Genomic DNA, 19,138 nt, shown 5'->3' on the forward strand with positions numbered 1-19,138 from the left:
TTTTGTCAAAAAACAAAAAATAACATTCACATTGAAGTTGAATATGTTTGGATAGAAGGCATAGATGAAAAATAAAAAACTCATAAAGATCATAGAAAAATATGCATTCAAACCGTTCCATCAAGCGTTGACATTTTCTACTTGTAATTTAAAAGAAAAAGAATGCTTTATCTTTTCTGTTTGTTGTTATGGTTGCAATGATCGTTTAATTTCTTTAAACTGGAATATTCATGCACTGATTGAAAGTTCAATGAGTGAACATCACCTGTAGAACTATAAATTTTATTTCCTGTTTTGAAAGTTCACAATGGTGGAGATGCAATATTTTTGGAATTCTATCTTTTGAATTATTGAGATCCGTTGTCCAAGGGGAATGCAACAATTTCATCAATAACACAAAAATATGTAATGAATGTAATTTATATTGTTCTATTGATTGTGAAGATGTTTCCATCTGTATCCTTTCCAAAGTTCAGGAATATGAGTTGTTGTTGAAATGGCCAATCTCCGCTTTGTGGAGCATAAAGATGTGAATGGAGCTGATTGTTTTATTGCAATTAGGAAATAAAGGAAGTTACGGAAGATATATGATTTTTATTTGGAGAAAGAAATGAAAACAAATTCAACTGATGTTTTGTTGAATGAAGATAACCAGAAGGAATTCTGTGAAGGACAAAATCTGCACAAAATTATATAGAATTTTGGAGCATGAGGCAAAGGAGAAGCTTTTTTGGCAAGGAAAGTGGCTGGCAATATCGAGGGAAAGATATTTCTTGCGAACAAAAACTTAGAAAACAATGCAAAGCAATGAGAGTGGAGATCAGGGACATCAATGGGAGTGAAACAGCTGTTGTTGCCGTTGGAAAGATGCATGTGTGTTTTGTGAAATATGCGCTGAGAAACAAGACTTTCCAAAAATTCGTACTAAAAGGAAAAAGAATAATTTGTGGCAAAAGCATCAGTCTCGGCCTATGTTCTTGCAAGAATGGCAAGATAAGTGAAGTATCCTGCAGCTATTTCCCTTCTATAACCTTCACTGAGCTGCTCCAAGAGCGAGCCAAAAGCTTGGCGTTTCGTTTCCATGGGCAGTATTCAGCAATTTGAGTTGGGAATTATCTTCTGCCCGTCTCCATCAACGGTATTTCGACTTCTGCTGGCAAAGTTCTGTATGTTTTGAGGCTCTGTTCGGCTGCTAATATAGGGTTGGGCTGTTTTGCTACAGTTGTTGCGGGAGATGGCAACAATGCGACTTTGTTTTATCTGCTAACAACTGCAACAGGTGGATCAGCCTTTATCTTCATCTTCATCGACTTCCTCTTCTTCCTCTTCTTTCTTATCATCCACTGCACACACACACACACACACACACACACACACACACACACACACACACACACACACACACACACACACACTCCTTCCATTGTCCTGCAGAAGTCACGCTTCTCCTTCTGTTGATCGCTTCACTTTTCATCACTATCGAAGCTTCCTTAATTCAGTGCATTTTTTGTATGGCAGCGCAAATGCATCGACTTTGCTGAAGCATCTGGAAAGAATGAAAATAGAAAGAAGAAGGAAGATTTTGGACATGATAATAAATGCAAGAGCACTTCAGAGAGATGACTCAACAGCTGGTGATATCACATCATCGAATGCCCAACTGACTCAAACAACTGCCATTTCACAATCATCTTCTTCTCCAAATGAAACTGAAGGTGCCAATTCTTCTTCCTCAACACTGCCTCAATCTCCAAAAAAAGAGATAGGTGTCAAAAAAGAGGATGAACAAATCTTTGCCATTTCATCTGAACTTCCATCTTTTTCATTCAGACCACTTCGACTGAAGGCTTATGCAAATACCCAATTCAACATATCATTTTCTTTTCTTTCCTCTCAACTTCGGTTCATACTCGACATTCTCCGAAATCTTCCACCAAAAGAAAAAGCGATTGTTGTTTCCAGTTTCATCTCTCCGCTCGTTTTGATCCGCAACATCTTTTCATCAAACTCTTCATTCGCATCAACATCCACCTTTGCTCTTTGGAAGAAGGCGAATGGGCAGGGCAGAATGAAAGAGGTGTCGTATTTCTCTTCTGTTCCACCGCCGTCTGTGCTGCTGATGCTCCTTCAGTGCTTCTGTGCTGATTATAATCTGTCCTGTGCGAACACTCTGATTGTGGCAGACGCCCTACTGAGCAGCAAAGACGTGGAGCAGATCGCAAAACGGATGGACAAATCGAAAGAGATGGGAAAAGAAGAAAAAGAAAAAAGCAGAAGAAAAAGGAAGAAGAAGAGGCAAAGAAAAAAGCAGAAGAAGCAAAGAAAAAGGAGAAAGAAGAAAAAAGAGCTGAAATCGAAAAAGAAAGAAAGCGATTGAATGAGCTTATTTCAAAGCAGAAAGAAGTTGTCGAGAAAAAAGAAGAAATACTTCAAATGCTGAAGTCACTTGAAGAAATAGAGCAAATGTATTCAACTATGATAGAGAATTTGAAGGAGAAAATATCTCATTATGATGCAGATGAGAGAGAAGAAGAGAAAGAGAAGGAGAAAGAGAAAAAGAAAGAGAAGAAAGAGAAAGGAAATCTTTGGAGCAATGTGATGTTAATGATAACACATCAAAAGTCTCTTCAGTCGAAGATCAAGAGAAAAACAAGATAAATGCACAGACTTCGAAGAAGGATACAAATGTTGCGAAAAATCTGGATGCAAATTGTGAAGAGAGAGAAAGACAATCACATGGAAAAGAGCAGACTGAAATTGCTCGTCGTGCAAGACCGATTGCTTTTGAAGGGGCAGACAATGAAAAGGAACAACAAAATTTGCCTTCGCTTTCGTTGTCTCTTGAGACACTCACACTTTCCTCATCTCTTCCAACTCAACAGACGATGCAACAGACGAATTCGATCCTGTTCACTTTCCTTTCTAATTTTCACAAAGAACAGTCTGCCCATCGAAAGGATGGTTTCACTCAAAATTCTTCTTCCTTGCAACAGCAACAGTTTCCAAATCAAGTCACACAGAATCAGACACAGCCATTCAATCCAATCTCAACATATTCTGCTTCACTGAATAAAAATAGCAGCAGCAGCTCATCAACTTCACTTGGAATGGAAATGCAAAAAACAGCTGGAGATGCAGATGCTCAAATGCAAACTTCTCCTGCTCGCAATATGTTGATGAGTGACAGATCAAATAGCATTTCTCATAGTCCAACAGCACTTTCTTCGCAATCATCTTCTCCTTCTTCTTATCATGGAACTTCTCGATTTTCACCACAAAGTGCAGCATCATCCTCTCATTCTTTGATCGTTGCCAATGCCAAAAATTATGTCGAAAATAAGAATTTTCGAAAGCAAAATTACAACAGATATCATCAGCAGACATCGTCCTCTCCTATTTCTTTGCAATCAATATTTAGTGATCTCTTCGATCAGCAAAATGACAGACAATCAACTCCATCGAAGAATTCATACAGTCAAGCCACACAACCTCGAATATCCAGGCCTTCCTCTTCATACCAATCTCAGTCTGGATATCATCGCATGAGCAGCATACCTGACATGCCAAAGAATTCCAATTTGTCCGCACAATCCAAAAGAAGCAGCAGCTCCTTCCACAACCCTTCTCTGCCATCTGTTGTGGCAAAATCAGTTTCATCTCCAGATGCCAACAAATCATCGCTCATTTTTGTTAAGCAGCCAACACGCTTATCAACCTCACCAAATGATGTATTCCTTTCTCATAACATCGCAAATCCTCCGAGTCAGCCTCAGCCTCAGCCTCATCCTCAGTCCCAGTCTCAAGGTTTAACTCAGCCATTTGTCGATAGAAATCAACAAAAAACTGAATCTACGTTATCTTCTTCTCCAATTAGCATTCCAGCAGTTTCTCCTTTGACCGAGTCCAGCCATCAATCTTCTCCTCCAAAGATGCTGCTGGCATCATCTCAGCCATCGACTTCATCCGAATTTCCTTCTGTTCATTCAACTGCACAGCTCATTAACGAAGCAGTTCGTCAAATAAGATCACAACCTTCTGCTCCCTCTTATACAGCTTCTTTACCATTTGCGACTTCATAGAATGAAACTAAGCAAAATATATGTTTTCTTTTTCTTTTCACTTTTGTTTTATTCAATCTTTTTTCACTCACATTTCCTCTTGAGATTTTTTGGTTCTTATAGCTTTTAGCTCACAAGAAGACTTAAGAAATAAATAATTCTTCGTGCTTTGTGAATAACTATGAATATATGAATTTCTAATATGCTAATATTTTTTTTTCATTTTTTGAGTGATTTTCTTATATTAATATGACAATTTGGAATGAAGATGAATTTTGAAAAAAAGAAAACTCTCCCATCATAAATACGTTTTCATTTGATCAAAATTTTCTTAAAAAATTCACCATAAATTGGCTCGCAGCATACTATACGATATGAAAAAAAGCACACAAGTTAAACTTTTAAGATGTTAATGAATTACATCCTCAAAAAAAGAGATTTAATTGTTCTTAAGTGAGTTCGCATCATTTGCATTCCAATGAAGATTATGGTGGAAATAAAAGGAGTCGATGTTATTGGTGGAATAAACTTCTTGCAAATAATTCTAAATAACTTTTTACCAACAGATTTCTTGGATTTCAAAATTATACAAAAATGCAACAACAAGTTATAAAAATCTTCAGATGGCATTTATTTTAAAGCAATTATTCACATTAAACAGCAGAGCCACTATCACGTTCATAACAAATCATATGAAAATGATGGAGCATACTGACTACTCAAATATTCAATAAACTATCGCACAAAAATGATAATTAAGAAAAGAAAACAGTTTTTAATCCATATTCATTGAATTCGAAATACCTGTCGAACTTGATTTATTGTATGAATCTCCAAAAGGAGCAAACAATTTCACAATTACAACGAAAAGCCATCATTTATTTGCGAAATCAAAGAATATTCATTTATTTCCTTCAAATGATCAAGTGCTGACAAATGTCCGCTGCTTCAATGAGGCAATCACCTTAATATCTGTGCAGTTGAGCATCCGTTTGAAGAGCGCAAGCGAACAGATTGAAAGACAAAGACAGGAATATTGGTATCACAATCCTTCTTCACAAATGCAATGGGATATGGATGATCGTGAAAACAAAATGATTATTAAACGTTTTCATAAAAAACTCATATTTTCCTGCTCACTTCTGCTTTCTGAATCTCTAGGGCGTTCGCTTTCTCCACAGCACCCACTGTAGCATTCGACAGCATCTGTCATTGTCAGTACTGCAGCACCTGGAGGGAAGCGTTGGATAAGCTCACGCTTCAGCAAAGCCAAAGTGGGCCTTTGTGAGGCACATCCAGACAAGCAGCACTTGGTAACATATTGCAATGAGGAAGTGCTTATTCTTTCAAAATTCGGTCTTTCACCATTCACAATCTTCTGGCCCGCCACCACACCCTCATACTCCCCAAACGGGATCTCCAGCGTCACACACTCCCACAGCATCATCCCAATCGAAAAGGCAACTGATTCCTTTGTTGCCCCCATCTTCCTGTTCATCAGCAATTCTGGTGCCATCCACCTCAAGCTCTCTTTTCTAATATCGTCGTCGTCTTCAAACGCGGATGAAGGAAGGGAGACATCATCATCATCGCTGGCAGAAGTCACAACAGTTAATGAAGAGATCGATGAGGAATCTGAATCATCAGAAGAAAGGAAATCGGAATGCATCACAATGCAGATCACCATGTGTTCAGAAAACAACACAATGTGAGGACTCAGACTGGACAATGACTGAAGCTTGTTTTCCATTTCATCAAATGAGTGAAGTGCAAGATTTGCCACCCAGAACAGGATCTGAGCAGCTGTCTGCTCCCTCTCCTTCAAGGAGCCAATTGGCATCTCTTTTGTCTTGTTGCTTCCATGAAGCAACATGAACAACGAATCCCTCAAATCCACAATCAGCTTCTCATGAGGAGATGAGCAGGCCATTGCATCCACCAGATTCGACATCGACGAGGTGGTTGGACACAGATCCTCCCCTCGAACAAAAGTTGAATCTGAATCAGTTGTCGAAGTGGATGAGATGGAAGGTGAAGGAGTTCTCTTTCTCACCTCTTCCTCCTCTTCCTTTTCTAATGTCCAATCAGGGATCTTATCTGAATCTTTCCCCAAAATGTATTCTGTCGATCCGCTTTCACTCAACAAATGCTCTGACGATTCTGAGTGTCCCAAGCTTTTCTCATATACTCTCTTCTTGATCCTCTCTTCATTCTTCTTCTCTGCCTCCCTCTCTGCTCTCCTCCACTGCTCCTCTGGTGACACCTCCATCGTCACCATCTCAAATGCCTTCGGATCCTTCTTCACTGTATCATTCACTATTTCTTCCAATTCTTCTGTTCGTCTCTCAGATTTCCTCCATCGAACTGCAAGAATAACAGAAACAATCAGAACAATCAAAAGAATAATTGCCATAATTATCACTATCAACGGCCAATACGATTTTCCTTCTTTTCCTCCTTCCACCACTTTTTCATTTCCAGTCTTTGGTTCTGTTTTGTTCTTCAGAATCTGTGGAGAAGTCTCTGCCAATTGCTTCCCAAACAGAATCATCACTGTCACCTCCGTTTCATCTGCAATTGCTGTTATATTTTCTGATGAGATTCTTCCAATCACTTCCGTTTCGGATACAAAACTGTCTTCCTCAAACCGATATGTCTCAGCCAACTCCACATCTCCTGTTTTGAATATCAATCTGAATGACAAGTCGCAAGGCACAAAAAGTGATCCCTTGAATTTCACAACAACATTGCTTTCGTTTTCGTTCACTGAAACATCTTCCAGTTTGGGAATAAAGAAAGGCGATGGCCTTTCTCCTGCGAATCCTTCGAGAGTGCATCCATCATTCAAGATCCAAAGAGAAGAATTGTCATTCAATCCATCTCCGCCTTTCAAACTCGAAATGATCAGTGAAGCAGAATCTGAGCAAATGACGTTTCGACGAAAAGAGGGATATTTTTCGATGAAAGGATTGTTGTTCAAAAACTCCCCTTTCTCGATCGTCACATCGCCAGCTGATACGGAAAATCCACCTGATGATGAATTCGAAATTATAACATCCTTCATCACCAGTGAAGAATTCGCTGAGTGAACAAGTGATCCATTCCATTTGCATATTTCTTCAAAATTATTATTTCTCTCACTTTCACTTACTTTTGAAAGAATTCCTTCAAACTCACACGTTTGCATCGAAACATCCTTTGCATTGCTTATCTCCATTATGCTTCCTTTAACAGAGAGAGAATCACAATTAGAACAGGAACAGTTTGAAAGAATTACTTGTGCTGAAGTTGAAGAAGCTGAAAGAACAGAAGCTCCTTTTGAATTTCTCGAACAGTTGTTGAATGAGGAGATTCCAATAGAAACTGTTCCTGATGACAAATCGTTTATCGCAATGATGCAACCTTCAGACAATTTCACTCCATCTGCAGATACTCCATAAAACACAACACTTCCACAATCACCAATCTCAAATACATCTGTTGTTGATTCAATTTGTTCCAGTTTCACATTCGTAATATTTATCTCATCACAGTTAAGCAAAAATGAAGGCTTTTTGAATGAAAGGAACGATACTGAGCAGTTGTCAATATGAAAAATTCCATTTTCGACGCTCAGCAATGATAAGTTGAGAACAATAGATTCTATATTATCTGATTGGCCAACAGATGAAAAATCAACAGATGAAAGAGAAAGTTGTCCACTTGCTTCATGAATGATTGAAATGCCTGAATATGAAAATAACAGATCAAAACTGAATTTCAATCTCTCAATCCGAACATTCTCTGAGGTTGTGATAAGACTTCCATCGTTGGTTATTGTTGAGTTCAGATGCACCAAAGCAGCTGAGGGAGATTGCAATGAGCGGATGATCACATCATGAACATCACATTTCCCAATAATAACTGTTTGCCCCAAGATCAGCAACTGAGAGAATAGAGATGGAATAACGTGCTGAACTCCCATATTCAATGAGTTGCATGGCATACTAAATTCTCCGCATTGCTTGCTATCTCCGTGGTTGCCTGTTGCTGAAGAAACAAATATTGTCTCGCTCTGGTATTTCACAACCTTCAGCAGAAGATCCTCTTCCCCAACAAACGAGTCTGTTGTGCAGCCCCATATCGCTCGTTCCTTCACAAACGGTGTTCTGAAATCCAAAAGGAACTGCTCATCAACAATCTGTGTATCAACTGAATTGCATCGAATATACACATCTCTCCCTCTCAATGCAGAGTTGTCTTTGAACGTGATGTTGGATAGCATAAAGTTCAGAGGCTTTTCATCTGTCGAGGTGCATTCCAGAAACAGCCACCCACCTCTTCCTATGGTTGAGCAGAAACACTCAGAAATCGTGCAAAAAGAGCAGTCAAAACTTCCTCCCTCATTCAACACATAAAACATCCCTCCTCCCTTTCCACACTTCAACCCTCCACATCTCTTCATTGTTGTGTTTCGAATCACCATTTTCAATGGCTCATCATCATTATCATTTCGGATGATCGGAATATCATCTGTTGTGTTCTGGGTGACTTCCTCGAATATGCTCCACTCAATAACAACATCTTGCTCAACTTCATTTGTCTCTCTTCTTGAACTCTTTGATATGCTCAATCCACTCGTCCCATCAAGTTGAACATCCTTCATCGTCAGGTTTTTAATCTTCAAAATCGTTGATGAAAGCACAGAAACAATATCTTTTGAAAAGCTAAGTGATTGAACTTTCACAAATTCCAACACTATTGTCCCTCCTTCTGCTTTGATCAGCCCATAATTCATTATTTCTCTTCTGCTTTCTTCATTTTTTGAGAACGAACAATCTTTCGCAGTCAACAAACCATCGTTTGAGCCAACATATATCAAATAATTGACTCCACTCATGAATGAAGAAGGAATCACAAAATTAATTAATTCGAAATTTGTGTTTCCCTGAATCTTCAAAGCAGCTCCTTCTGCTCCTTCAAGAGATGAAGCAGATTCCAAAGAGCACATGCTGCTATTATCAGATTTCACTGAAATTCCACTCACATCAACACTCTTCTGAAGATACCCTTTTCCAATGATGTTGACATTCCTTTCATTTCCTTCTGACAATCTCGTCAGTGAATAATCGATTGACAGACAAGGATAATCTGAGTATCCGCAGGCACCCATATCTCTTCCTTCACTGCAAATAAATACTTCCGAACAAAATGTTAACCAGAAATAAACCAGTGGAATGGCATTCGTTGTGTCACTCCCATCAAAGCCTCTCATAGAATCAAACGAAAGATCAGCCAGATGATCGGACACAAATGGAAGTGAATCATTCGTGATGCTCTTCGTCAAGTTGGATGATTCAACAAAAAGATCATTTCCATATCTCGCGACATTTGGCTTGCCTGCCTCAAAAACAGGGGATGAGATCACAAAAGAAATTTCGTCATCAACCACCTTCATCGCCATCCCTCCACCAAAGCCAGTCTTTTCTTCTTCAGCTGGTGTTGTGCATCCTGTGAATGTGCAAGAAATAATATCCAAGTGCGTATTCCCTTTCAACTGCACATTGATAGCCCCTCCTCTGCTTCCTTTTTCATACACAGAACATCCATCAAAAATGCATTCTTCAATATTTATTTGTGTATTTGTTCTTTCATCTTGATTGTTGTCAATGTTCAAACAGCCTGCATTTCCAGAAGTTCTGGCAAATGATTTCATTTGACATTTTGTAATGTTCAATTTTTGTTCATTGCAGCATTCAACCAAACACTCATTCTGCTCCCCACTTCCTGAGAAATTGCTTTCCACAATTTCAACTGAACTTAAACCTCCGCTATTTCCATCACAAATTATTGCGCTTGTCTGCCATTTGATCCCAATCCCAAACACATTGCTTATCATCACTTCACCTTCTTCAATCTTCACAAAGGAAATATCCAAGCTATTTTCAGAAGCAATTATCCCACAATCCTGAATTATCACTTTGTTGGAAATGCAATGGAATATGCTTTCATATGATCTTATTCTTTCTGCAACAGAAAACACCACCTTGCCAAAGGTTGTTGGACAGCGCGTCTCGAATACTCCCCTTTGTGAACCAGAAATGCCTGCTCCTATCTCATGATTTGATGTGTTTCCTTCTCCACTCACACTCCACTCATTTGAATCCATCTTTAATTCTTCCCCAAAAGAGAACGGAGAATTCAGCTTGATTGACTTGTTTTTGCCTGAAAACCTCAAACTGGCTGCTTTTGTAATCGTGATGCATGGAACTTGCTCGAATCCACAACCACTGAAATCATGAGCCTCTTGCCCACCCACATGGCATGGCGCTGTGAAGTTATTCCACAGATACACAACAAGCGGTATTTCAAATTCATCATTTGCTGTTGAGCGCTCAAAGCCATTCAACTTTTCCAACTCATTCAAATTAACACCAAAACCGAATATTGCTGAGTCGATTACAGCACTCAGATCATCAGCATCCAGAAACACATCTTTCCCTTTCCTTCCCTTGCACCCATTAAATTGTATACTATTCAAAATAAAATCAGATGCTTTATCATCCAAAACAAAATATATCGCTCCTCCCATTCCCTTCTTCCCATCCGCATTTGCAGTTGCCTCACACTCCGAAAACCCAACCTTTGTTCCTTGCTCACCCACATTTCCATTATTTGGAGGATCTTCTGTAATGTTGCCAACACTGAAGCTTGATCCACTTTTCATATTCATCCACAGCCCTCCTCCATTTCCTCTCTCGCTTTTGCACAAACTCATGCTTCCTTCCTCAAACACAAATGAACATCCACTTTCCAGTGTGCATTCGATTGCTCCCCCGTTTTCCTCTTTGACTGCAAAATTCGAAATGTCTGTTCGAATGATTTCTATTTTCTTGGCACTTGTTGAAGAGATGAGCCGTGATGATGCTATTCCTTCAGATGTGGCAATGGAAGAAACATCACTGTCGCTCATTTGAAGAGAAGCTTTGTTCTTCACTTCAATAAATCCTGATGCATAACTTGTTCCAATCCCATTCAGCTGAATGCTTTTCAACTTGGCTTCTGTATTGTCTCCAAACAAAGAAATAAATGGATATCCACTCAAAATCATTGACGAAGCCGAGAACATGTCGATTATTAAGATCCCAGAGTCAATTGATAAGAATTGCAATGACAATTCTGATGATGGATTTTGAAGAGAAAGTGAACATTGAATCAAAGAAATTGATGATGAGGATGAAATAAAAGTGGAGCGAAGAGGAAGGGAAGATGGAAGAGAGAATATCAGTTTTGATAATTCTGTTTCAGCACTTGCTGAAATCATCGCTGAATTAGATGTAGAATTTGAATCAGAAACTGTCCATCCACTTTGACCATCTTTTCCTTGGATTTCATGTTTCTGTTCACCAAATGCCAATTCATCGCTCATCATAATCATTCCATTCACAACAACTTTCTTTGTTCCTGTTTGCCTTTTGAGTGAGTGCTTCATTGTCAAACAAGGGAATTGGACGATTCCACAATGTGAGTGATCAGATGCCTCGACGTTGCTCACAGATATTTCTTCTGGAGTGGGAAGGAGATAGATACACAGAGGAATGGCCACACCGGTGTTTCCATTGTCATATCCTCTCACTCTGTCAACAGAATCCAAAGAGACTGTAACACATCTGATGTTTTCTGATTTTGCTGTTTCTTCCAGATTGGGTGAAATGACAAAGATATCATTCCCCCATTTGGCTGTGTTTGTGCTAAAGGAAGAAGATATCAGGAAATTGGGATTTTCATTCAATAATCGAAGAAGGATTCCTCCCCCAAATCCATATGTTGCAGAGCAAAAGCACCCATCAAAAGATCCGCCTTTCAATTTCACTTCATTTTCGTTTCCAACACACAACATTATCGATCCTCCATTTTCTGAACTTGAACTTCCACATCCTTCAAAAGTGCTCGAATTCACATCAATATTTGCCTTATCATTCAAAAACGACATCACAGCCGCTCCGCTCGTTGTTCTTTCAATTCCATCGAATGAACATTCTGAAAGTGTCAATGCAATTTCATTTGTCGAAGAAAGCGAAAACAACGAAACAGTTGAAATTGTCTTTGCCCAGTTCACATGTTCCATCTGAAACATCCCATTCTGAACATTGATAAGCTCTGTGATGAATGCTGTTTCTGCTGATTGTCCGCTCCCAAAAAATATGTTCAGTCTGCTGATGCTCATTCCTCCTGCTCCACTTATCTCAAATAGCCTTGAATCTCGGTTATTTGGATCTATCGAATTATGCACGATGTCAAAGTTGCTGATGGATAATACGCCCATTGAAACGCAAAAAAGGCATGTTTCTTTTTGATTAAGGAAGCTTGTTTGCACAACCGAAGAAGTTTCTTCACTTCCACATATATTCAAATGGTAATCTCCAATATTCACTCCTCTTGTGATCAATAAAGAATCTATTAGTTTCACTTTCCAATTATTTAATGGAAGCGTGTGGTTAACTGCACTTTCAAGCGTCGTGCATGGATTTGATTCTATCAATCCACAAACAGGTGATATATCTGTTCCTAAAGAAGAGACAAATCGTATTGTTCCTTTCCATGTGGCAAGCCAGTTATCATATTCGGTTAGTTGATTGTTATAAAATATCCTATTAGAATCTGTGGTTGAAAAAGAGCTTTCAAAAGGAGATTGAACTAAAGAATTTCCAGTGAAATAACAATCGTTTCCCCTGAGATTGTCTGCTAAGTTCTCGCAGAAAAAACAAAAATAAATAAAAACTCTGTTTGATTCGCTTGACATCCATGGCTGTGAAAATATAATGATCCCTCCTCCACCATCATTAGTCTGAGTTCCATGGGCTTTATTCCTAACATAAAGATTGTTTGATATTATCAAATGATTTGTGGATGTTGGAATATATGTCCCTCCACCAAAAGTAGCCGCTTCATTGCTTTCGAAGTAATTATCTTGAATTATCTCTTCAGAAGTTATTGTCGTAGGTTCGCATCGAATAGCACCTGCATAAATTGTTGAAGATGAACATTTTTCAAAACGACATCCTTTAACATAATATCCCATTGTTATTTTGTAAATGAGAATAGCTGGTGTGTTATGCACTGCATGGCACGAAGACGAGTTGCTATCTGTCACATTTGTGAAGGCTGTATTTTGGGAATCAACACAAGTGTGATAATATGAATCGAGATAAGCAAATGAGCATCGAAGGATTGTTACACTGTTCCCTTCTCCTCTAAGAACAACACCTGCTGAGTTTATTGAGGAATGGTTTGCATTTTTCCATTCGCAATCTGTGAAAGATGAAGTCTCATTCACTTCAATTCTTTGCATTTCTTTGTTTCCAGCAATATCACCATTATCTGAAGTAGAACAAGAGCAAAACGATGAATTACTCGTTGAAAATATTGATTGCAAATTTAGTGATGGAGCGATTCTTCCGTATATTGCATCAGAAACTGATGAAAATAAACACCCTCGAATATTCACACAGTTTTGTGAAAAAGTTTGTTGCCCACTGCATAAATTCTCTCTCGAAGTGAAATTATAAAAAGATGTGTGATGAATAGCGATTGAGGATAAGGTTGATGATAAGAGAAATGGATTTGAGCTGACTTCATATCCTTCAAAAATTGAATTGCTTACACAAATATAACCTCCTTTAAGGAAAGAATTTTCTGAGTTCATTAAAATTAATGAAGAAAACATTGATTTTTCATGAGAAACTTTTAAAGAAATATTGTGAAGATTGAGTTTTCCATCACTCAAAATAAAGAAATTGATTTCACTTGTTACAAACAAGTATAAAGAACATGAAATTGCGGACATTTCTGTTTGCTCGCCAATTGAAAAGCAAACTTCATTTTTTCGTTTGAAAATTGAGATAAGATCAATATTCAATGTTACGTTTGCACTTTTGCAACTTGCTTCCCATGTTGTTCCATAATTTGAAGAAGCATTTTTTGCAATCAATTTTTTTCCGCATAGATAATTTAAGCTATTCTTCATTCCTTGATATTTGAAAGGATTAAGGCAAAACGATAGATTATCTTTTTCTTGAGCAAATAAATATGGAATTTTTGAATCTCTATAATATGCGTCACGTGAAAAATCAACATTCGAATTGCATTGTGCTTCTGATATAATTGAAACAAATAATAGGTGAGTAACTACAATTACGAACTTTCTCATCATTTCAAATATTATTGTGGGAAATTTTCTGATATCTGCCTTTCCGAAAAATATCACACCAATAGCAATTCAAAATAAAAAATTTTGCATTGGTCAAAAATTCGTTTTCAACGAACAAAAATTATTGAAATTTTAAACAAAGTTCAACAGATTCAATGTTTTGGTGAAAATAATGATTTTTTTCAATCAAATAAGCTTTTTTTTATTGCATTCTTTCATGATTATTTCTGAAAAATTAAATTTGAGAACATGAATAACCCTTTTGAATCATTGGAGGTGCATCAGTTTTGAATGAACTTTTCTTTTATTTATCGAATATTGAAGGGCTAGTATTCTATCTTGTTTCTACAATTTGTTCAAATAAATTTCAGTATTTATTTGAGATGAGGGAAAAAGAAAAGATCATTCTTAGGGTGATTTATAAACCCGAACATTTTTATAAACCCGGTTATTTTTTTTGTTTGTTGAAACAGAATAAATAGATTATAAAAATTAAAAAGGCAAACATTTATTTATATATTTAACTATTTTATGACGGCACTAAAATTTTTTTGTTTCAATTTTAGTTTTTGATGAAGATCAAAGGAATTTTTAATTTATTTTCGATCATTTGTTTTGCTTGTTTTTAACCAACTCTCTTTCTTTGTTTATTTTTAATTACAATATCATAAAATATGCATACTGACCTTTAATAATTCCAAATGTTCTATGTTTTTATCTTTTTTTTCGAATGTTTTTCACATTTCATCATTTTTGTCAAAAAATATGAATAAACGAAAATTATGAACTGTGCAATATTTTTTACATATAAAAAATGATGTGCGTGAAAAGAAAAATGTTTGCATAAAGCATTCACCGAGTTAAAATTTTGTGAAATGTTGTTGTTTTCATTACACACATCAAATATTGAAAATGATAAAAATGTTCATTTTGTGTTCAATTAAATTTAAAATGACTAATTATTAAGATTACCAATGCATTATTATCTTTTTTACACGACATAGTAATGAATAATCCTTTAAATAAAATATAAGCTCGGTAATTTTCATTTTTTCATATTTTTTGACAAAAATGATGAAATGTGAAAAACATTCGAAAAAAAAGATAAAAACATAGAACATTTGGAATTATTAAAGGTCAGTATGCATATTTTATGATATTGTAATTAAAAATAAACAAAGAAAGAGAGTTGGTTAAAAACAAGCAAAACAAATGATCGAAAATAAATTAAAAATTCCTTTGATCTTCATCAAAAACTAAAATTGAAACAAAAAAATTTTAGTGCCGTCATAAAATAGTTAAATATATAAATAAATGTTTGCCTTTTAAATTTTTATAATCTATTTATTCTGTTTCAACAAACAAAAAAAATAACCGGGTTTATAAAAATGTTCGGGTTTATAAATCACCCTATATGGAGCAAAATATTTATTCTTATGAAAAATACAACTATTTGTTCTAAACTTATTCTTCATCGAATAATATTATGTCCGGCTTTCACATGCATAATAACGAAGAAAATATATATATATATATATATAATTTCTTTTAAATATCGTTACAAGGGATGTATGTTTTCATATGTTGTTCATTTATAAAAAAATCCCATTGAAATTAAAATTCTGATCAAAACTCGAACGAAAGCTTGATTTCAAAAAGGATCCCATATGCAATATCAGTTTATGATGAATTCCCTTTTTATATGTCAAGGGAAGAACTTTGTTGTTAAACAATAGGTGAAAAGCAGTCTGTTTGAATAGAAGAAAGATTAGATTTCAATAATTATATTATGTTCAAAAATCATAAAAGCTTTTCGATCTGGCGATGAAATAATCATATTTTTTGTTTGGTAATGTGATGTGTCCAATAACTCAAACTGTGAAATGGACGCAAGCTCAAACACATACAAAAATGTTCAGAAATAAGAATAAATTATCACAAAATGCTGAACTCCATTTTTACTCAAATTTATCTTCAAAATTGAAGAAAAGGAAATAATGATGCTTCTTTGAAAGATCAGATCGGCAAGATAAAAGTTATGATAATTTTGTCGAAGATTACGAATTGGAAGTTGGAGCAAATGTGCGTAAAGATGAAGGCACAGATAATGTTGAAGAAAGAGGGTTTTGCTGACTAGCTAAAAGACGACTTGGTGTTCCAGCTGGAGATGATGCGGAAGCAGCAATAGAAATCAGTTGAGTTGTTTGCTGAGATGTTGTTTGTGACGAACTCGAAGAAGAAACAACTCCATCATTAAGGGGTGCGCTTGCAGTAGCTGCGACAGGCGCAGTCGGGAAACATTGAAACGTTGGCACTGCGCTAACTGGTGAAGTGGATGGAGGAGAAGGAGAAGGAGAAGAAGGGGCGTAATTCAACGGGGATACTGATGGAGAAAACAATGAAATTGAAGGAAGCAGAGATGGCGAGTGCGATTGAGACTGATACTCATTTGAAGAAGAATTCACATAATTTGAAGGATAACCGCTTGTCCTTTGAACGGCAGGAATAAATGGAACAGCACCCGGCGAGAAATAAGTTTCCTCTGAGCCAATAGCAGTCGATGGCGAATGAATAGTAGACATTCCAGTCATCATGCTTGTCGAACTTCCATACTCAGCCCTATCTGTCAATGAAAAAGAATTATCATTGCTGTTGCTGCCGGGCTCCAGATAATCAGGCCCGTTCATCATTACTGAGGAAAACCGTTGATTGTACCCACCCTCATTTCCCTGTACATCATCATCTTCTTCTGTACCATCATCCGCATTAAACGCGCCTATGTTAGACGGAAGCTGCGTTCGAGTCAAATAACGTCTCCGATAATTCGAGTGATATCCCAGATGATCTTGCTGGCGTTGGTCCCGTTGCTGCTGCTGCTGTGGAGCAACAATGCGAGATTGGAAGCGATGTCGCCGATCCTGCTGTGAAAGCTGATATCCTGCTGATCGAAATGCTCCAATTCCGTCGATGCCTACTCTCTGATCGTTCCCGTTCCCAATTGCGCGTCCAGCTCCTCCATCTCTGGGCATAAGCTCCTTTTCTAAATCAGGATCATTCATTTCGTATTCGCCCAGGTTGCCTTCGTCGAACACTCTCCCGCTTCCCAATTGCATGTTTCCAACTCCTCCTTCTCCTCTTAAGCTCCTTTCCATTCCTTGTTCATCGCCAATCACAACCCCAAGATCTCCTTCTCCTTCTCCAAACCTATCCACATTTGCTGCCATTCCGCGACGACGAAGCCTCATCTTCCAATTCAAATCATCTGTTGAACTCATCGCTGGCTTGTCTATCGGGTTCATCTCCATCTCTCTATACAGATGTCCTCTGTTTCTCATGTTTTCCAGCAGATCTTGCTGAATAGATTCCAAATGGCTTGCTTCCGTGTTGTGAATGTTAGAAATTTCTCTTCTCTCGCTAGCAGATCCAATGCCCTCATCAACGCCAATCTCAACAGATCTGATTGGCCTACCAAGCCTATCATACGTGACTTGTGTTCCAAATATTGAATCAACACCTCCGTAAGGTATGTTTCTTGAAGCTCCAATTAAAGATGATGATACAACGGATTGTTGCATTGATGTCATCATTTGTTGTGCTTGAGATGTGGATGAGCCAGTAAGTGAAAAAGATGGTGAGTGAGACTGAGAAGAGTTCAATGTAGTTGGTGATGGAGAAGTGGAGTAAGTGGACGAAGATGTTATTCCAGCCGAAGCTGCTGATCCTACGTTCATTGAAGAAGAATCAGTGCTGGGACGCATCCGCATCCCAAATCCCATCGGCATCCCCATTTGCATGCTCATCATACGCACAAAGCTGGGCTCGTTTGCATCTTCCCTCTCTTCTCTCGGAGGAGCAGGAAATTCCTCAAATCCTGGCTGTCGAAGCAGCTTTTCTCCACCTAGTCCAGCAATTTGATGGTTATACAGCTTCTCGTCCACCTGATTGTTGTACCACTTTCTGACAATTTTGAAGAATAGCTCGCACGTCAGAAGTGAGTCGCTACCAGCCTGATGAGTGATCCCAACTCTCTCCACACTGTAATCGTTCGCCAGTGCACTTAGCCCTCTGCTTGTGCGTGATAAGATTTTCAAATCGTAAATGCGAGGAAAGTATGCATCAAGAAGTGCCATAAAGTCACAGTGATACATCGGAAGAGGACGGCATGTCAATAGCTTCATTAAATACCCAAAATCGTAACTTGAATGAAATGTCACCCATGTTACGTCTGGGTTCATAACAAGACCCGACGTTGTCAAAGCTTGAGCAAATTCATGTTGATCAATTCCCTCTGTACTGAAACGATTCCATTCAATCCCTGCATTCGTGAGTAAGTTGATTGATGTAATTGCTGATTTGTCCGTATTAACATCAAAACGGAAATTGAATTGCCATGTTGTTGTTTCTGGCGGAAGTTCTCCGTTATCCTTTGAAAAAGTTAGCCCAAGCTGTATGAGTTTCAACTGATCAACGTTTGACTTGATTTTATCGTACTGATAATCTGCATGGGACGAACTTTGTGGGAATACGACTTCTCCTGGAAATTCTGTATCCTATTGTACAAATTCATCATCAGCAAAAGAACAATAATATTGTGACAGAAAAAATGAAATTGCAAAAAGCATGAAGATTTTAAAAAGATTCGAGAATCAAATACAAAACGCCAATTAAAAAATCATTAGCATTCATTAAAATTTGTCTTGTGTTGTGAATATTATGTAAAGCAGCTCATATATCAAACCATTGAAACATATGGATACTCTGGAAGAATCTCAGAAATTCGTTCCATCTCCTCTTGCATATTATTTGCCCAAACTTCCACAAACATTCTATCTTGTCTATTCACCTGATCCATGGGACTTTAAAAGGCTATTTTTGCTTTCCTGATCTGGAG

General features: G+C 37.5%; 3 protein-coding genes across 3 annotated transcripts; 1 reads left to right on the forward strand and 2 right to left on the reverse strand.

The window, feature by feature from the left end:
* Window positions 1–1,555: 1,555 nt before the first annotated feature.
* Window positions 1,556–4,079, forward strand: MONOS_4927 (uncharacterized protein; the record flags this gene model as incomplete). Its single annotated transcript, XM_067875036.1, has 3 exons — window positions 1,556–2,130; window positions 2,184–2,595; window positions 2,667–4,079. 3 exons carry the CDS (start codon window positions 1,556–1,558, stop codon window positions 4,077–4,079), a joined length of 2,400 nt encoding a protein of 799 aa, XP_067720812.1.
* Window positions 4,080–5,169: 1,090 nt separating this feature from the next.
* MONOS_4926 (uncharacterized protein) lies at window positions 5,170–13,743 on the reverse strand (the record flags this gene model as incomplete). Its single annotated transcript, XM_067875035.1, has 3 exons — window positions 5,170–6,261; window positions 6,424–13,418; window positions 13,713–13,743. 3 exons carry the CDS (start codon window positions 13,741–13,743, stop codon window positions 5,170–5,172), a joined length of 8,118 nt encoding a protein of 2,705 aa, XP_067720813.1.
* A 2,275-nt stretch (window positions 13,744–16,018) lies between these two features.
* MONOS_4925 (putative CCR4-NOT transcription complex, subunit 7) lies at window positions 16,019–19,099 on the reverse strand (the record flags this gene model as incomplete). The annotated part of the gene is made up of 2 exons (XM_067875034.1): window positions 16,019–18,797; window positions 18,986–19,099. 2 exons carry the CDS (start codon window positions 19,097–19,099, stop codon window positions 16,305–16,307), a joined length of 2,607 nt encoding a protein of 868 aa, XP_067720814.1. The 3' UTR covers window positions 16,019–16,304.
* Between the last annotated feature and the right edge of the window lie 39 nt (window positions 19,100–19,138).

Source organism: Monocercomonoides exilis, assembly GCF_001643675.1.
Source record: "Monocercomonoides exilis strain PA203 chromosome Unknown scaffold51-639645, whole genome shotgun sequence".
Lineage (NCBI taxonomy): Eukaryota > Preaxostyla > Oxymonadida > Polymastigidae > Monocercomonoides > Monocercomonoides exilis.